General features: G+C 45.2%; 2 protein-coding genes across 4 annotated transcripts; both read right to left on the bottom strand.

Annotated features, from left to right (window-relative positions):
* Nucleotides 1-40: 40 nt before the first annotated feature.
* zgc:91910 (Zinc finger protein 706-like) lies at nt 41-2,531 on the bottom strand. Of its 3 annotated transcripts, none has more exons than XR_009924437.1 (4): nt 2,384-2,525; nt 1,292-1,442; nt 964-1,155; nt 41-894 (listed from the first exon to the last, which is right to left on the bottom strand). XR_009924437.1 is itself a non-coding variant. In XM_062409488.1 (4 exons), the coding sequence occupies exons 2-3, from the start codon at nt 1,424-1,426 to the stop codon at nt 1,060-1,062; spliced, it is 231 nt and encodes a 76-aa protein (XP_062265472.1). In that variant the 5' UTR covers nt 1,427-1,455; nt 2,384-2,531; the 3' UTR covers nt 41-894; nt 1,028-1,059. The 3 variants fall into 3 exon arrangements, 2 of the variants coding, with proteins under 2 accessions (XP_062265472.1, XP_062265471.1); XM_062409488.1 differs by having other exon boundaries at nt 1,028-1,155; nt 1,292-1,455; nt 2,384-2,531; XM_062409487.1 differs by having other exon boundaries at nt 1,028-1,155; nt 2,384-2,524.
* Nucleotides 2,532-3,438: 907 nt separating this feature from the next.
* Nucleotides 3,439-14,332, bottom strand: LOC133972190 (glycogen synthase kinase-3 beta-like). Its single transcript, XM_062409486.1, is given in 12 exon segments — nt 3,439-6,852; nt 7,006-7,083; nt 7,397-7,583; nt 8,302-8,397; nt 8,621-8,825; nt 8,985-9,115; nt 9,357-9,467; nt 10,012-10,095; nt 10,184-10,285; nt 10,412-10,497; nt 13,862-13,922; nt 13,925-14,332. Coding segments are annotated over 12 exon segments (1,335 nt in total). The 5' UTR covers nt 14,057-14,332; the 3' UTR covers nt 3,439-6,790.
* Nucleotides 14,333-15,200: the final 868 nt, after the last annotated feature.

Raw genomic sequence — 15,200 nt, 5'->3', positions numbered from 1 at the left:
CCTCCAATGTCCCTGAAATCAACTGAGACGACCCGTCACATTTTAAATACATGTTCGATTTATTTAAAAGGGCAACAAAAAAAAGTACAGACAAGCGAATTCGTGAAGTTTCTTTTCCTGCTCGTGAGCATCAGCAGAAACAACAGGGACAGATTCTTTTGACTGTTACGGACTCAAATCTAAATGTTTGGTCCACGTGGAAACTTCTGAGTGTTTGTTAGCAAGTGTGAAACGAAGCGGAGCCTCAAAACAAAGATGGGATTATTGCAGAGGAAGTGGTCGACGCTAAAAGAAGCAATAAGTAGAAGAATTTGGTGAAAATGGAATGAAATGAACCATGAGAGTTGCAGTCCGGTGGAACGTGAGGTTCTGTGGTGAGGTGTTACCGAGGGAGGACCCAGGAGGAGGAGCAGCACAGAGGACAGGAGACATTCAGACATTCACCACATTTTAATCCTCTGAGACCCGATGGGGACAAAGCGTGAGTTTGTTCTGATCAAATCAAAGCGATTGAAGCTGAGCCCCCAGCAGAGCCGTGCCCCCCCCCCCCCCATAGCTCTTTCAGACATGTCAACTCTCCACATCATTAATCACAACATAGTTTCATTCAGTGTTAGCAGGAGATCTTGCTGGTTCTGCTCCCCCCCCCCCCGATCTGGTATAGCAAGGTAGTTGTCCACAATAAATATAAAAAAGTGGGCTGGTGGTGCACTACTGCCCCGTGGTTATTTGTTTTCTCTTACGCAAACACACACGTACGTACACAGCACATACACACATCCTGCGACTCCCCTCCCTCCCTCCGCCCGTCCCCATGTCCACGAGTCCCGACCGGTCCCGGTGTTCGTCCACATCCTTCGGGTGCAGCAGCTCAGGTCTGTGGTCAGCGTGTATCTGTAAGAACCAGTTTGTTGTTCTTCAGTAAGAAGCTTCAAACGATCAATTCAATGTACAAAAACCTACTGAAAGACGAGGATGTTGAATTCAGAAGCTCCTGAGCGGAGCAGCAGGAGTCAGTTGGTCTCACCCGGGTTCAGGTCGGCTGCAGGCGGCGGCTCTTTAAGCCTGAACGTCGACCAGCTCCGGAGGCATCGCACACTTGGGGTGTTTGCTCTCAAAGTGCTGCTTGAAAGTCTTGGGGTCGGGCATTTGACTCTGAGAGGAAACAAGAGGAGAAAAGGTTTTAGGTTTTTATCACGTGAAGAGATTCAGCTGCGTGAGGAGAGGGAGAAAGACAGTCAAGTCAAATCCATCTCTAGTGTTGTGTTATGTTGTGTTGTGTTGTGCTCACCCGGCAGACTGGGCAGGTGTGGATCAGCGCCGCCATAGCCGCAGACTTCTGGTCGGCGGCCTGACCTTTCTTCTTCTCCGCTGCCTTCTTGGCGTTCTTCTGCTGGGACTGAATCTTCTGGTGCCCGCGAGCCATGGCCCTCAGCTGTGACCTGCAGGGGGAAACTAAACACACTGTAAACACTTCTCACTGGGAAACCGCCCGAGGCCCCAGAGCTCCCACCTCCTCTGTCCTGAGATATTAAACTCATATATTTACACATTTGTTTAGATGGCAGACTTCAATCACATTGTTTGAAACTATATTATGTCAAGAAAGAAATGGTGGACAGTCACATTTTTATAAAAACAAAACCCCAGAGTTTCTGTTTAACATCACAGACAGTGAGTGGATCCCTTTAATTGTAGTTTTTCTGTTGATTAACTAATTAAATAACAAACTCGTGCTTCAGCTGAATCAACACAGGAACCTTCTACTGGTTTAATCTCCAGTTAGCGGGTCGTTAAACTGGTGAAGCCACATCACACGAGCCAAAGCTCCAGCTGTCACAGTGATTTAAACATCACCCATCAGAGAAGGACTTTAACAGACACGTGACCTGACGAACTGGACCTGGACCAACACCAGGATTTGATTAATTGACTCATTAAACGTCATTATAACAACAAATACAACAACAAACAGGAGTGACGTGTTTTTAATACTTTAAATACCAGTAGCTTCCCTGTTTACACTTCACTGGGAGTGTGTGTCTGTGTGTGTGTGTGAGTGTGAGGCTGAAACTGGTCGATTCTGCTCACGTGGAGCCTCAGACGTCGATTTTAAATCATCGATTAACAGGAGTAATACGCGATCAGTTCGATAGGGAGACGTCAACACGGCCCACGGCCCGAGCAGGCCTCGGATCAGCCGGCGCCGCCTTGCTAACCGTTAGCATCGGGAGCTAATCACGTATGAGCGACTTTCCGGGGACTTTTAACGTTGTTAGGAGGACGAAGTGACGCGTTTCCGGTAGAAGGGAAGGTTTCCTAGCAGACAAACGAGCCGCGGGACTCAAGAAATGAAGAGAAACCCGTCGAACGAGCTTTTTACCTTCGAGCTGCGCCTCTCTCTGCGCGTCGTGTGGATGTCGGTGTTTGAATCCGGAGGAAACCACCGAGCAGGAGAACTACTGAGGGCGACGGAGAGCAGCGCCCCGGGCGGACAGGAGGCGAACTGCACCCACAGGATCGATAGAGACTGGGTATAAAAATAGAGAGAGAGAATAAATAGAACATATAGATGGAATAGATATAACAGATATATGAAATGGGAAAGCTTGACAGACAGATGGATATAACAGAGATACACAAGTGTAAAAAGTGCATAGTAAAAGTTACAATACAAGACCAGAGATATCAAAAATATAAAATTAAATAAGTCAAAACAAAGTAGAGTAAAGTAAAACTTTCTGCTTTTAGTATTAAAAGTACATAGGACTCACCAGGGAGGATTTGAATGTTCAGGTTTGTAGTAACTTATCTCCCGTCTCACACTAATACAGCTCAGTGGTAGACATGTTCTGATTTAATTACTCAAATTCAAAAGTGTAAATTAAGCTAAACTCTTTAACTGTTAATTCAAATCACACTGAAGTAAACATTCAAATAAATAAAAAATAGTCCCTGTTGATATATTTCCTGCTGAGTTCTACTTGTTGTGGCTGCTCGAAGTTTAACTAGTTTGAATTCGTTTCTATGCAGTTCAGAGGGATTGACAAATGATTTCTCTAAGGTTTGATATTGTTTTAATTCTAGATAATTTGAAGTAAATTTAAATGAAACCTCAAGAAGTTTATTAACTATTAACTATTAATGTTTGGTGTGAATCTGTGATCTGAAGCAATTATTTCACATAAAAGCTTTTTGTTCAAATGTCTGGAAACTACTGGTTTGTTTAGATTTGTATATTTTTCTTAATTTAAAACATTTAAACACATTTTTTTTTTTGCTGAACTCCACTACATCGAATTGGAAAAGTCATTTTGTCTTTTTCTCTCTTCAGTAAAATCCTCTGTTTATTTTGTGGTAAAACATGTAAAAGTTAATAAAGTTAATTTCCTGGGACAACCTTTAAAGAACTTGGGGACAGAGAGCAGACAATCCAAACACAGTTTCATCACTTTATTACATTAAATGAGTCCATATCGTACGCACACAGAACAGAGACAGACATGTTTGTGGTTCTTTCTCTCTCCTCCTCCTCCTCCTCCTCCATCACATCAGTCCATCCGGGCAGAGTGAGACCAACGACCACAGCACTGGAGTAAATCAAAGTAACATAACAACGTGTGGAGATGCATTGACATGACTCAAGTTTCTCAGAGAATCTAATAACAAAAAAAAGGAACATTTTGTGAAAGTCACTCCACTTGAACCTGTTGGTTTTCAGTGGATTCACAGCGCACGTGTTTATTTCCACCATCTTGTGACTATTAGCAGCGATCCTGAACGCCACAGAGCACACAACAATAACAAAATGCCCGGGTCGAGAACTATCTGGACGTCACAGGGCGAGTTCTAAGTGAGAAGAACGTGGAAAACACAGAAACCTGAAGCTTGAAGGTTCACAGGTCACAGCTCCTCTCAGGGGACGTCGAGGTCGGTTGTGAAACTAAAAGACCGGCAGCTTGTTAAAAGGGACATTGAGGAAAACGCAGAAACAAAGATGAGGGTCGGAATGAGCCTTTACATTTAATATTAATATGTTAGATTATAATATTCACAACCAGAAGGGAAGGAGAGTGATTTGGAAAGGAACTCTCTCAATATGAATTCAGTCGGGTTGGTCCCACTGAGGAAGCAACAGGGAGGAGGGCTGAGATTCACTGACCGAGAGAGAGAGAGAGAAAGATCCTCGACAAACACGAGGAGGAGACTGTTTTTTCTTTTTCTTATTTTTTCTTTGCAGTATTTTTACATTTTGGATAGTGAAAAAAAAAAACATATTTACAGAAATGCACAAACTAAGAACTGCTCCATAGAGAAAATGAGGAAAATAAGATATAAACTCTGTCATAAAAAGTAAAAAGAGGGAAATTAAAAATCAGTGATATTTACATGTGCGACAAGAGATGCAGAAAGTAGGTCGAGGGAATGACTGGCTTCTGAGAGGAGGAGGAGCATCTGCCATGTTTGATTCTCTGTCACAGGGTTCTGTCCTCACACCGTTTCACAGCCACAGAGGATCTGACGGCTCCGAGTGTGACGCACCCCCGAAGACTCGATCAAACAAAGTCCGACAGGTTACTAGTTTGAAACCCAGAAGCAGCTGAGGGGGTTTGGGGGGAGGAAAAAGAAAACAAAAAGCTCCCCACTCTCTGCACACAGAATGAAAGTGGGTTTGAAAACAAAGATGGCTGCAGTTCAGGGGAATGGTACGATAGTATCAAATATACTATTCTACAAACTTTCAAGTGCACTGCTGACTAGAGATCTGCTTCGACTGCTCTACTCCTACAACACCGGCTGCTCAGACTGCAGTTCGGGACGTGCTAGGACACACACACACGACTCCTCAACGTGGTAACAACTCCGAACTGGTCCTCAGAAAGATAGAAGTACGACAGCAAACTGTAAAGGAACTCCCCCGCTTGGTATTAATGTGGTTTATGAAACTCTTCTGATGACGTGTCTGCAGCTGAGCCTCAGTTAATGTTATAAGCTTCTGCTCGTCAAGTTCACACGACGCATCACTCGCCTGAAACATTTAATCCAGAGTTAAGAGTTCTGGTTCCTGTCGTTCATTCTGCTCATTTCCACAGTTAAGAACGTTGTTTCTACACCAGAGCAGGAATGATCACAACGTTTCAATACTTTTTAAAGTCCTGCCTGAAGCATCAAGCTGAAGCTCTGTGAACATCGCTTTAACATTTGGAGCTAAAAATGAAAAACAGAATTGAATTTGAGTGAAACAAACCTCAGATGACACGTTACACCTCAGTGACCTGAGCTAAACCAGTCAACAGTCACTTACTGTTAATGAGGAATCAAGGAATAAACAGATTTTCTATTGAATGGTTAAAATGGGCAGAAGTTTAATGTTGAATTTCTTTCAGCAGGTAAATTGCACAAACAATTTCTCTAGGAGGCATCAATGTTGCCGTCTGTGGATTTCTTAATTATTAAAGATAAGCTTCAGTTTTGTCTCCAACTGAAGAAACAGGGAAACTTACACTTTATCTAATAATCCACTGAGCACAACAAATCATTTGGTAGAACAGAGAACAAACAGCTTTGTCTGCTCATGGTTAAAAGTCTCTATCTGAATATATTACTGCGATTAAGCTGAGCCACACATTCACGCTTCCCTCACCACTGACACTTACAGCTCTAAGTACATTGAGTATCGGTGAAGAACAAGTCTCCCTCTGGAAGTTATTGTTTTCAGCACAGCCCCTCCCCTCCTGATGAGGAAACGAATCTAAAGATAAAATCATGTTTAAAAGATGAGGAGGAATCTCAACTAGGGTTTGATTTCACCTATAATTACCGTATATGTGAGTGTAAATGTGCCCGGAGAGGAAATTAAAACTGCACCATCGCCGAGTCCACTAACGACCGTTGATGGGTTTGGGGATTATTCTTTTTTTCCATGGGAACGTGTCGCTCTTCAGTTCAGGATTAAAACAGAAGCAACAGCTGGTCCTCAAAGTCGGGTGATTTCCAGTTCAGTCTAAAAATACAGCTACTGAACATGATTCACGTCAGAGACAAATACAACAGATCTGCAACCAAACACTGAGAAATGCTACCTGGTGCTGCCACGTCAACAGGAAGTAAACCAGCTGGAGATCTAACTTGAGCTTAAACATCAGGCTGTAGACATGTATACTCTACATATATATATATATATATATATAAATGAATAATGTGGCTGGAGGATTTCTGAATGTTTCAGTCCCTGCAGCAGTTCTCCAGCCCCGAGTTAAATAAAAACCTCCGTTACCCTGATGACCTACTTGGGGGCCAGGCAGTTTACAGTCCAACACGGAAACAACAGGGATTTAAAAACATGGAAGAAACCTTAACAAAAAAAAAAGCTGTAGAGACTAAATGTGTTGAGCTCACATGATGCATTTCGATACGTCAAATAAATTAACATTGATATAAAGAAGAAAAACAGGAAATAAAGGGTGATTAAAAAAAAGAAAAAGAAAAGGTTATATAACAGAGGACCAGCCCCGTGTATCGAACCTTCACTTCCCACCTGAGTGGCAGCAAGACGACTCTGTGTGTGTCTGTGTGTGTGTCTGTGTGTGTGTAACAATCTCCTGCCGGAGCTTCAACCCGGGCAACTATAGAACTACGAGCTTGTTCAACGTGTGGACTGTACAAAAACAGATCAAGTAAGAGGAGAGCAAGCAGCACAGAGGAAAGCTGTAGTGTTTGTGTGTGTGTGTGTGTGTGTAGGTGTGTGAGTGTGTGTGGCTGACAGGAGGCAGGCAGGTGAGAAGCGGCTTCAGATGCTGTTAAGAGATCCTGGTACTGAGCTGTGTTGAGATGAATCTGAACCGGTGCCGTCTGAAAGAGGAGAAAGAGGAGAAAGTAAATTGTGAATGAATCCTCCACAATAAGCAATATTCATTTTGCATCACAATCGAGATCAGAGTCGCTCCCAGTGATAAAACCAGTGATGTAAAGACTATGATGGTGAGATGATGGTGAGTTTCCCACCGTGGGCGGAAGCAGCTGTGTGCGAGCGGGCGTGAGGAGGGATGAGGGTCGAGTTGAGCTGGGGCTGGATTGACAGCTCTGCAGAGGAGAAGAGGAGAGGTTCTATTAAATGGTGAGTCATTGTGTCGCTGGACAAAAGGATAGTGTGTGTGTTGCATTCACTGCAGCTCCTCCGGGGCGTCACAGCTCAGCCCAACAAGCAAAACCAAGAAACACAACCTTATTGTGTGTAGCTTAACATGTGGCGATGACAATTCATCAACCACAGACAACAGAAATCTCACTTTCAATCTCAACGTAGACACAGCAGCTCCACGGCGTTGGTCCTGATTTGTGCTGTGCTGTAACTCGACTACATCCCTGAATCCTAAATGAGATTGTGTTTGTGTACCTGTGGTGCTGAAGTTGAAGAGCATGGGCAGCTCCCGGCCGCTGGGCAGCCGCGTGTTGGGCTGGCGCAGCTCGTCGAAGAAGGCGTGCGAGCAGGCCTCTAGCGGGGAGAAGCGAGAGGCCGGTGTGTACTCCAGCAGCCGGGAGCACAGGGCGATGGCCTCCGGGGGGGTGCGAGGTTTAAACACCTGAAGAACCAGGAGGGGGTTTGGGTTTAAAGTCAAACAGCCAACGCTTCACAACCTCAATGCAGAGTTCAGTGTCAGAATCTAAATATTCAGAGCGGTTAATAATCTTCTGAATCGCTGGAGTGAAGCAACAGATAATAATGATTAACACAAACTAGTTCCTATCTTCTGAAGGTCGACATGACTTCATGACACATTATTCACATCAGGTAAAAACTAAGTGGAGCAGAAAGCTCTCCTCTCCGTAGTAAATGTTCTCCAGCTCCTTGTGGTGGTTCTACGTTGTTTCCTGTCGGTGTTGAGGTTAATCGACTTCCAGGAGAAGGACGCTAAAGCCTGAGTGGGCGACAACACGTCCACCGGCTCTTTCTGTCTTTTGTTCTGAACGACCGGAGTCACAATCTGTCACTTTCAGATCAGTTCTCCTTTTGAGGCAATTACTAATATGTAGATTGTGACAGTGGGTGTTCACGCACGCAATCATTTCTACTTTTGTAGACTTCATTTACATATAAATTCAATTTTTAAAATGTGTCTCATACAATGTGAGGAATAAAAGTCTGTCTGAATATTTGCTTGTCTATCGTCTGACGCTTTCTAAACTAAACAATTAATCCAGAATATAACCAGGAGACTAATTGATACTGAAAGATCTAGTTTTTACATGTTCTCTGTCTTAATCCCTCCACGTGTGTTTCACCCTCAGGTTTCTCTTTACCTTGGTCCATGGATGAGCTTTAATCTGAGGGAACTTGAACTCTGTGTAGTTCGGGTTCATCTCTCGGATCTGTTCCCGTGTCGGTGTTCCCAGAACCTGAAAATCAACGGTGAGGGGAGAACGGTTATCTCAGCAGCCTTGATTCATGTCAGTGCTGGAAACACTACTGTCAGTAGTTATAGTCTGTTATAGTCTAAACCAAATCTAGAAATCACATCTGAGAGCTACCGGAAAAACAATTCTTCACGAAACAATACACAACCAATACACGGAGACTATAAACAACACACACCTGAGAAACACAAAAACACACACACACCTTGATAATCTCTACCAGTTGGTCCACTCCGCTGTCCCCGGGGAATATGGGCTGTCCGAGCAGCAGCTCCGCGAGAACGCAGCCTGCTGACCAGATGTCAATGTTTGCTGTGTAGTCTGTGGCCCCGAAAATTAACTCCGGGGCCCGATAATACCGTGAGCAGATATACGACACGTTGGGTTCACCGCGCACCAGCTGCTTGGCGCTGGGGAGACACACAAGAAATCACATTACATGACGACAAAGGTTCAGGGAGCAGAGTGCAGGGGTCGCTCAGGCGATGAAAAGGGGGAAGGATTGTGGGGGGGGGCAGTTATTCATAGTTCAAGTTCCACAGTAACTGGAACCATTCACCAGAACTCACCTGCCGAAGTCGCACAGCTTGAGGATGGCAGTCTCCGGGTCCACGAGCAGGTTCTGGGGCTTGATGTCTCTGTGACACACTCCCTGGGAATGGATGTAAGCCAGGCTGCGAAACAACTGGTACATGTAGACCTGGGGGGGGAAGAGGAGGAGGAGGAGGAGAGAGGAGAACACAGAGATCAGCTCTCCACTCTGCTAGAAGACATAACATCTCAACAGCTGTATGATTATATGATATATGATGCTTTGCTTTGTTTTTCAATATGCTAAATTCAAGAATAACCTTGATCAGTGTATATTTGTACTTTCCTCTCAAGACTGTCCGAGTACTTTCAACATCAGTGAATGAAAAATGTCGACTGGCAAAAGTTACCTTCACATATATGATAGGAATGATGCTCTTGGCCTTGTTGAAATGCCGGGCGACCCTGTACACCGTCTCAGGGACAAAGTCCAGCACCAGGTTGAGGTACACTTCATCTTTCTGGACAGCGTTCAACAAAGAGAGACACAGAGAGAGAGAGAGAGAGAGAGATGCAGTCAAGCTGTTTTCAGAACTCAAGAAAATGTCCTGATCCAATGTGACAGACATTTTCTTCTGCCTTTCACATATGAAGAATGTTCATATCAGTAATGCCTGCAGTCGGTGACAAGGACATTTACGTTTCCACATTCAGCCCCTCCGGAAAAAATCTCAGGAAGGTGTTCGGACTTCAGAGCTGGTCTGAGAGCAGCTGTGAAATCACTGCTGATCAACTCTCAGAGGCACTGGGACTTTCACAAACTGAATTATGAACTGGTGAATAAATGTTTCCAGGAATTTAACCGAGTCAGAACTGTTACTTTATTTGTGAGTCAGAGAAATGGACCGCTTCCCTATTATTTCGCATATATCATTTCCTGCTTAACAAAAATGTCCTGATTACAGTAAAACTATGAGTTAAGATTGAGAAACATGGTGAATAGTCAGAGATTTGTGTTATCAGATCAAATCTGTGTTATGTGAAAAGCAGAACGAGCTGACGTACCTTCTCTCCACTGGAGTAGAAGAAGTAACGTAGTCGGACGATGTTGCAGTGATCCAGCTTCCTCATGATCTGAAGTTCACGATTCTGCAAACGCACGTGAAACACAAATCAACAAAGTGACAGAAAACCTTACAGATAATTTGCTACAGAAAAAACATCACAAGCGTTTTACCTTGAACCTCTTGTCCTGCAGAACCTTCTTGATGGCCACCATCTCCTGGCTGTCGATGAGCCGAGCCTGGTACACCACACCAAACGACCCATTTCCAATCACCTGCAAGACGAGGACCAGGAAAAGTAGATTCAACTTCCAAAGTCATAAATCACATGATAATTAGGGATCCAGTGGCTGAGGTTAAGAGCAGCAGCACTGTGAAGGTGCTGGTGTTAAGCAGCTCACCTTGATGTCAGTGTAAGAGACTTCCAGTGGGCGGTCCGGTCCCTGACCCGGTGTGGCCACCACCGTCGTCACCTTGCCGCTGTCTCCTGGAGAACGAGCACAGACAGGATCAGAACGAGGTCAAGAGACACGATAATAAAGTTTCATCTCTTCATCGTGGAACATGAGGAAGAACAGGGCGATTGTTTTTCATCTCCTTTAAGTCCAACACTTGAGTCGTGTGTCATATCAGCTTCATGGTGTTCAAACGTGATAAGACGGATTCAAGTTGGCTGTTGTCCCTCTGGCTCTTCTCCTCTCACACACACCCCCCCCCAACATCCAACCCAGGACACTCACTGCAGCCGACCATCACTTCTGGGCCTCCTCTCCGCTGGCCAATGGAATATTTAGGTTAATGACAGCCCAGTGAACGGATGTCAACTTTACAAAAAGCCTCCAAGGAAGGAGAAGGGAATGACAGGAGTTCATCTTCTAGACACTGGGACTAATTAAACTGGGAAGGAATCCAGAAATAGGCCAGAGACACTTTGTCCTGATAAACTGTTTAAAGTTGTGACAGGTTTTCTTTAGGAGGATTATTCTCTCACATTATCCTGCAGCGACGCTCTGAATCAAACCAGAACAGCAATTTACGAATTTAGTGTTTACTTCAGCTGGGCTGCTGTGGCTCAAGAGGTAGAGCGGGTCGTCCACTAAGCAGAAGGTCGGTGGTCTGATCCCTGCATCCTCCAGTCTGCATGCTGATGTGCAGATAATACAATTATACTAATTATTGTTTTATAAAAAGATTATTCTGTCACACATAGCAGGTAAAGTAATGACATGGCACAGGCGGAATTTTTTCTGTGCAGCTTTTAAATCATTTATTTTAGATGTAACAATGAAATAGTGAGAGAGAGGCGATGAAGTCGATGGGAATTAAATGTTCCGCTGCTGATCAGGGTTTAAATAAGTAATGGAGCAGCCCTTTGCCATGTAGTTGTCCTCGTGCTGTGTCATTGTCAGCCTGAGCATGTCCACATACTTTCTGCTTTGTTTACCAAACAACACAATGCACTTATTCTTATAGTCGTCTCACAGCAGGAACAGCATGTCCTGGTGCCTTTGCACGTCCACACACACACACACACACACACGCACACACACACACAGTAAACTGTCCTCAGTCACTAAAGTGTCCTGGACATCCAATGACGTGCTGGAGATATCTGTTACAGCTGAGACTGTGAGACCTGTAGAGTGACCGTGTGAGGGATTTCTCTGCCTCAGTGACTGGGTTCATCCTCTGGACACACAAACAAACACACAAACACACACTGGGCTCCAGTTTAAAGGCAGGACAGGTTTTTGCAGTATTCGTTCGTGCTATCAAGACACGTCGGTCTGCAAGGCCGGAGATATCAGAGCTCTCTTTCTGCTTCCATTACGTTTCTTACAGTCGGGAAAATAAACTTTCAAAAGCTTGAAACTTGCTGGAGGTAAATAATATATCATCAGCTGCTTTCACACCTGCACTGAAGTCCGGATACTTTCCCAAAGTTTCTGAGAGGCAGTTAGTTGAAGTTTAGCTTATTAATATGCAGTATAAGGCAGCAAGATCTTCCCATGACTAACCAGGACATCTGCTCTACAGGGGGGAAGTCTGTAGGTTTCCATTAAGTCTCTATTTATCTAGAAGATAAAGTTCTCTCCTGACACTTTACAACAGAAACATGTTCACAGTGCATCGTGGTCATATCTGTCAGCTAGTGTGGAAATGAGCTCTGTGAACAAAACCCTGTCGTTGATCACATGATTATGTTTTATCATTTCTGTCTCTGTTGAATTTCCCAATGAGAAAAGCATGAATCACCACACAGTGACTGTTCCGTTAGAGGAACATGAAATTGTGTTGCTATAGTGTGAAGTGTGTGAATATGAGCATCTCTCCTGCAGCTGAGTGGCACAGAGACAGACCCTGGAGCTGCTCCACACACAGTGAATAATGGAACAACTGCTCGGACGCTGTGACAGCAGACATGGCCATTACAATGGGCGTTGGGGGGGAAATGTCTGATTTACAGAAGTCGTCACTATTTCCAGATCCATTTCCCTTTGGCTGAAACAGCTTATCGTTAAAGTGCTGACGCCCTGGACCGCGCAATCAATCATGTACTGGATTTGTTTGTGGCCACGACCACAAAATCAACACCGACCACCTCATGATGATTCCCCTTTTTATCCAAATGGGTAAAATCTTTCTTAACCTGCGCATTGATTCATTCAAAGCACAGACCGGCCACTGGTGACACTGGATCACTCAGGAGGAATGCTCATACGTCCCAGTGCCCTCCCACCAATTAAGTTTCAGGACACTTAATTACAAACTGATAGACTGGACTTGGGCCATGGATGTAGCATGGACAACCTAGAACCATTTCTACATTCCTTAACGCTCCATGTCCGAATTAAAAGGTACTCATCATTCTCTCCAGTAGATATCTAGGTAAAATAGGTTGAGCCTGCCTCTTGAAATAGTCTCAACGTTTCCAGGACCTGACAACGGATCCATCAATCATCCAGACGAGTCTCTGGAACAGCCGAAGGCACATTTGAGCTTCAGGAGCCTGGAGGCGGTGTGGACGCTGCTGCTGCTGTTTCTACAGAGGAGGGGGGGCAGAGGGAACCAGGTTCTCCCGGCTTTGAACTGGGGATGACCTCCCATCCAGAGTGTCATATTAAAGCCACACTCGGCTGCCTGCTAATGGATGATAAGGTTTGGATTAACACGCATGCACACAGCGGTGAGGATAAGCCACACGTCCACCATGTCCCCACAGAAAGCTTCTCCTTGGTATTCCTGCAGATTGCGCATCCCTCGCATCCTCCAGGCGTCGGGCCACCTGCTGCTGAGCCTTTGCCCCACAGGTGACCTTGGTGAGGGGGCAACTCTCCATCCCAACCCCCCCTCCCGAGGCGAGGCCGACTGATGGAGGACAACAGCCCCCCCCCTTTAACAACACCCGCTACAAGTTGACATGTGTCAGTCTGGTGTCACAAAGACACAACAGAGCCCGATGAACTGCTCCCTCGCAGCGAGAAAACACAGATCTATCGACCGGGTGCTGAAACGTCAATAAATCAGATTAAACGTGAGGTTGATGGAGGTGATGGCGGGTTCTGGTGGGGACCGGGGGGTCGTTAAACATCATGTGAGGGGGAAACACCCTCCGGTCGGACTGGAGTCTGACAACACAGCCTGCAAAACAAGTGGCTGGCGTTAGCATGCTGGCTAGTTAGCATGCTAGCGAGCTGGTTAGCGTCCACACGGGCGCGAGGACGTCTTCCTCCGGGTTGAGGCACACATTACGACCCGGTGTGTCTATAGGGGAGGAAAGGGCGATAGGGGGGGACGGGTACACGTTGGATGAGCTCCGGTGGAGAAGCGGCGGTCGAAGGGAAACTTACGAGCGAGCTTCAGGTTCGAGCATCCCGACGAGCTGGTGCCGGAGGCCTGCGGGACTGCGGGACCCCGGACTTTCCTGTGCTGCTCCCCACGGCAGCGGCTGATCCGGCGGCGGACGCGGCGGAGGCGGCGGCGGCTCCCGGAACACCTGGCGGCTCAGCAAACGAGCTGGTCCTGGGCCGCCCGCTGCCGCTCATTTCTCTGCGCAGGGCTCAGGGTTGATTCCTCACTATGTTCAGCGCGGCGACCATTAACCGAGAGCTCCCAGCGGCGGACAAATCGTGGGAAGAGACGCCGAGGATCACCGCTCCCGCTGCCGCCGGCTGTCTGGACTGTTGCTAGACACCTAGAAACAGAGCGCGCGCAATGCCTCCTGGGAGATGAAGTCCAGCGAGGCTCTGCTCAGCTTGGCTGCTCCGACTTCCTCAAAGCCCAAGAACTACAAATGTAGAATGACTGCTCGCAGGATGTAGGCCGAGGAAAACAATAATGTATTAATATATCTAATAAAGATAATAAAAAACACATTTAACTCGATTTTAATCTTATTCTAAATCCTGACTATTACTTCTTTAGATGTTTGCAAAATTATAATGACATTAACAATAACAATGCACTAGAACAACAACTGTAATATAAATTGTCAGTGGATGTAGGCCGATGAAAAATCTATTTATCTGATATCAACGTCAATGTTAAATTAAAAAGGTAAAACAAATATTTATTTCAATAAAAAAATTAAAAACTTGAATTTGATCTTATCGTAGATAATTTTTTACATCAGAATAGAGTCGCTGGTACATAAATAAGCATCTAGTCTTATTTTAAGACTTGAGTATTACTACTTTAGATAGACAATAATAATTAAAATCTGATCAAATAAGTAACCCTTATTGCAAAGTATCATGACTTACACGTGTCAGATTCAGCTTTTTGCTAACACCATTTAATTTTTCAACTTGACTTCCCTGAAACCTGGAATTTCTCTGTAATCATATTCTATTGAATCAGTGATGCAATGATATGTCTTGAGTAAACAAGGCACAATGAGCCGGGTCACCGCCACCTCCTGTGTCTCTGCCAGTACGTGAAGCTCTTCCATGAGGTCCCCTTACCTCAACCCACCTCTCACCCAATATGGCCTGAATCTGAAAGGCTCACGCTAATCCAATGAGCTCCCTCCACACTGAGATGCTTGATAAAGGCCTGATGGAAAAGTACACACTGTATGTTCCAGGGATCTGGGGCCGGTGGTCGAGGTGGTGACCTCTATAGATTCTGTCCAATAGGTTACAGATAAAGTTGTTTGTGTAATAATAAAGCTGCTTTCACTCGTCTCTT

The sequence above is a fragment of the Platichthys flesus genome, chromosome 17, assembly GCF_949316205.1.
Source record: "Platichthys flesus chromosome 17, fPlaFle2.1, whole genome shotgun sequence".
Taxonomy (NCBI): domain Eukaryota; kingdom Metazoa; phylum Chordata; class Actinopteri; order Pleuronectiformes; family Pleuronectidae; genus Platichthys; species Platichthys flesus.
The sequence above is the reverse complement of the archived record's forward strand: the minus strand, read 5'-3'. Positions and strand labels throughout refer to the sequence as shown.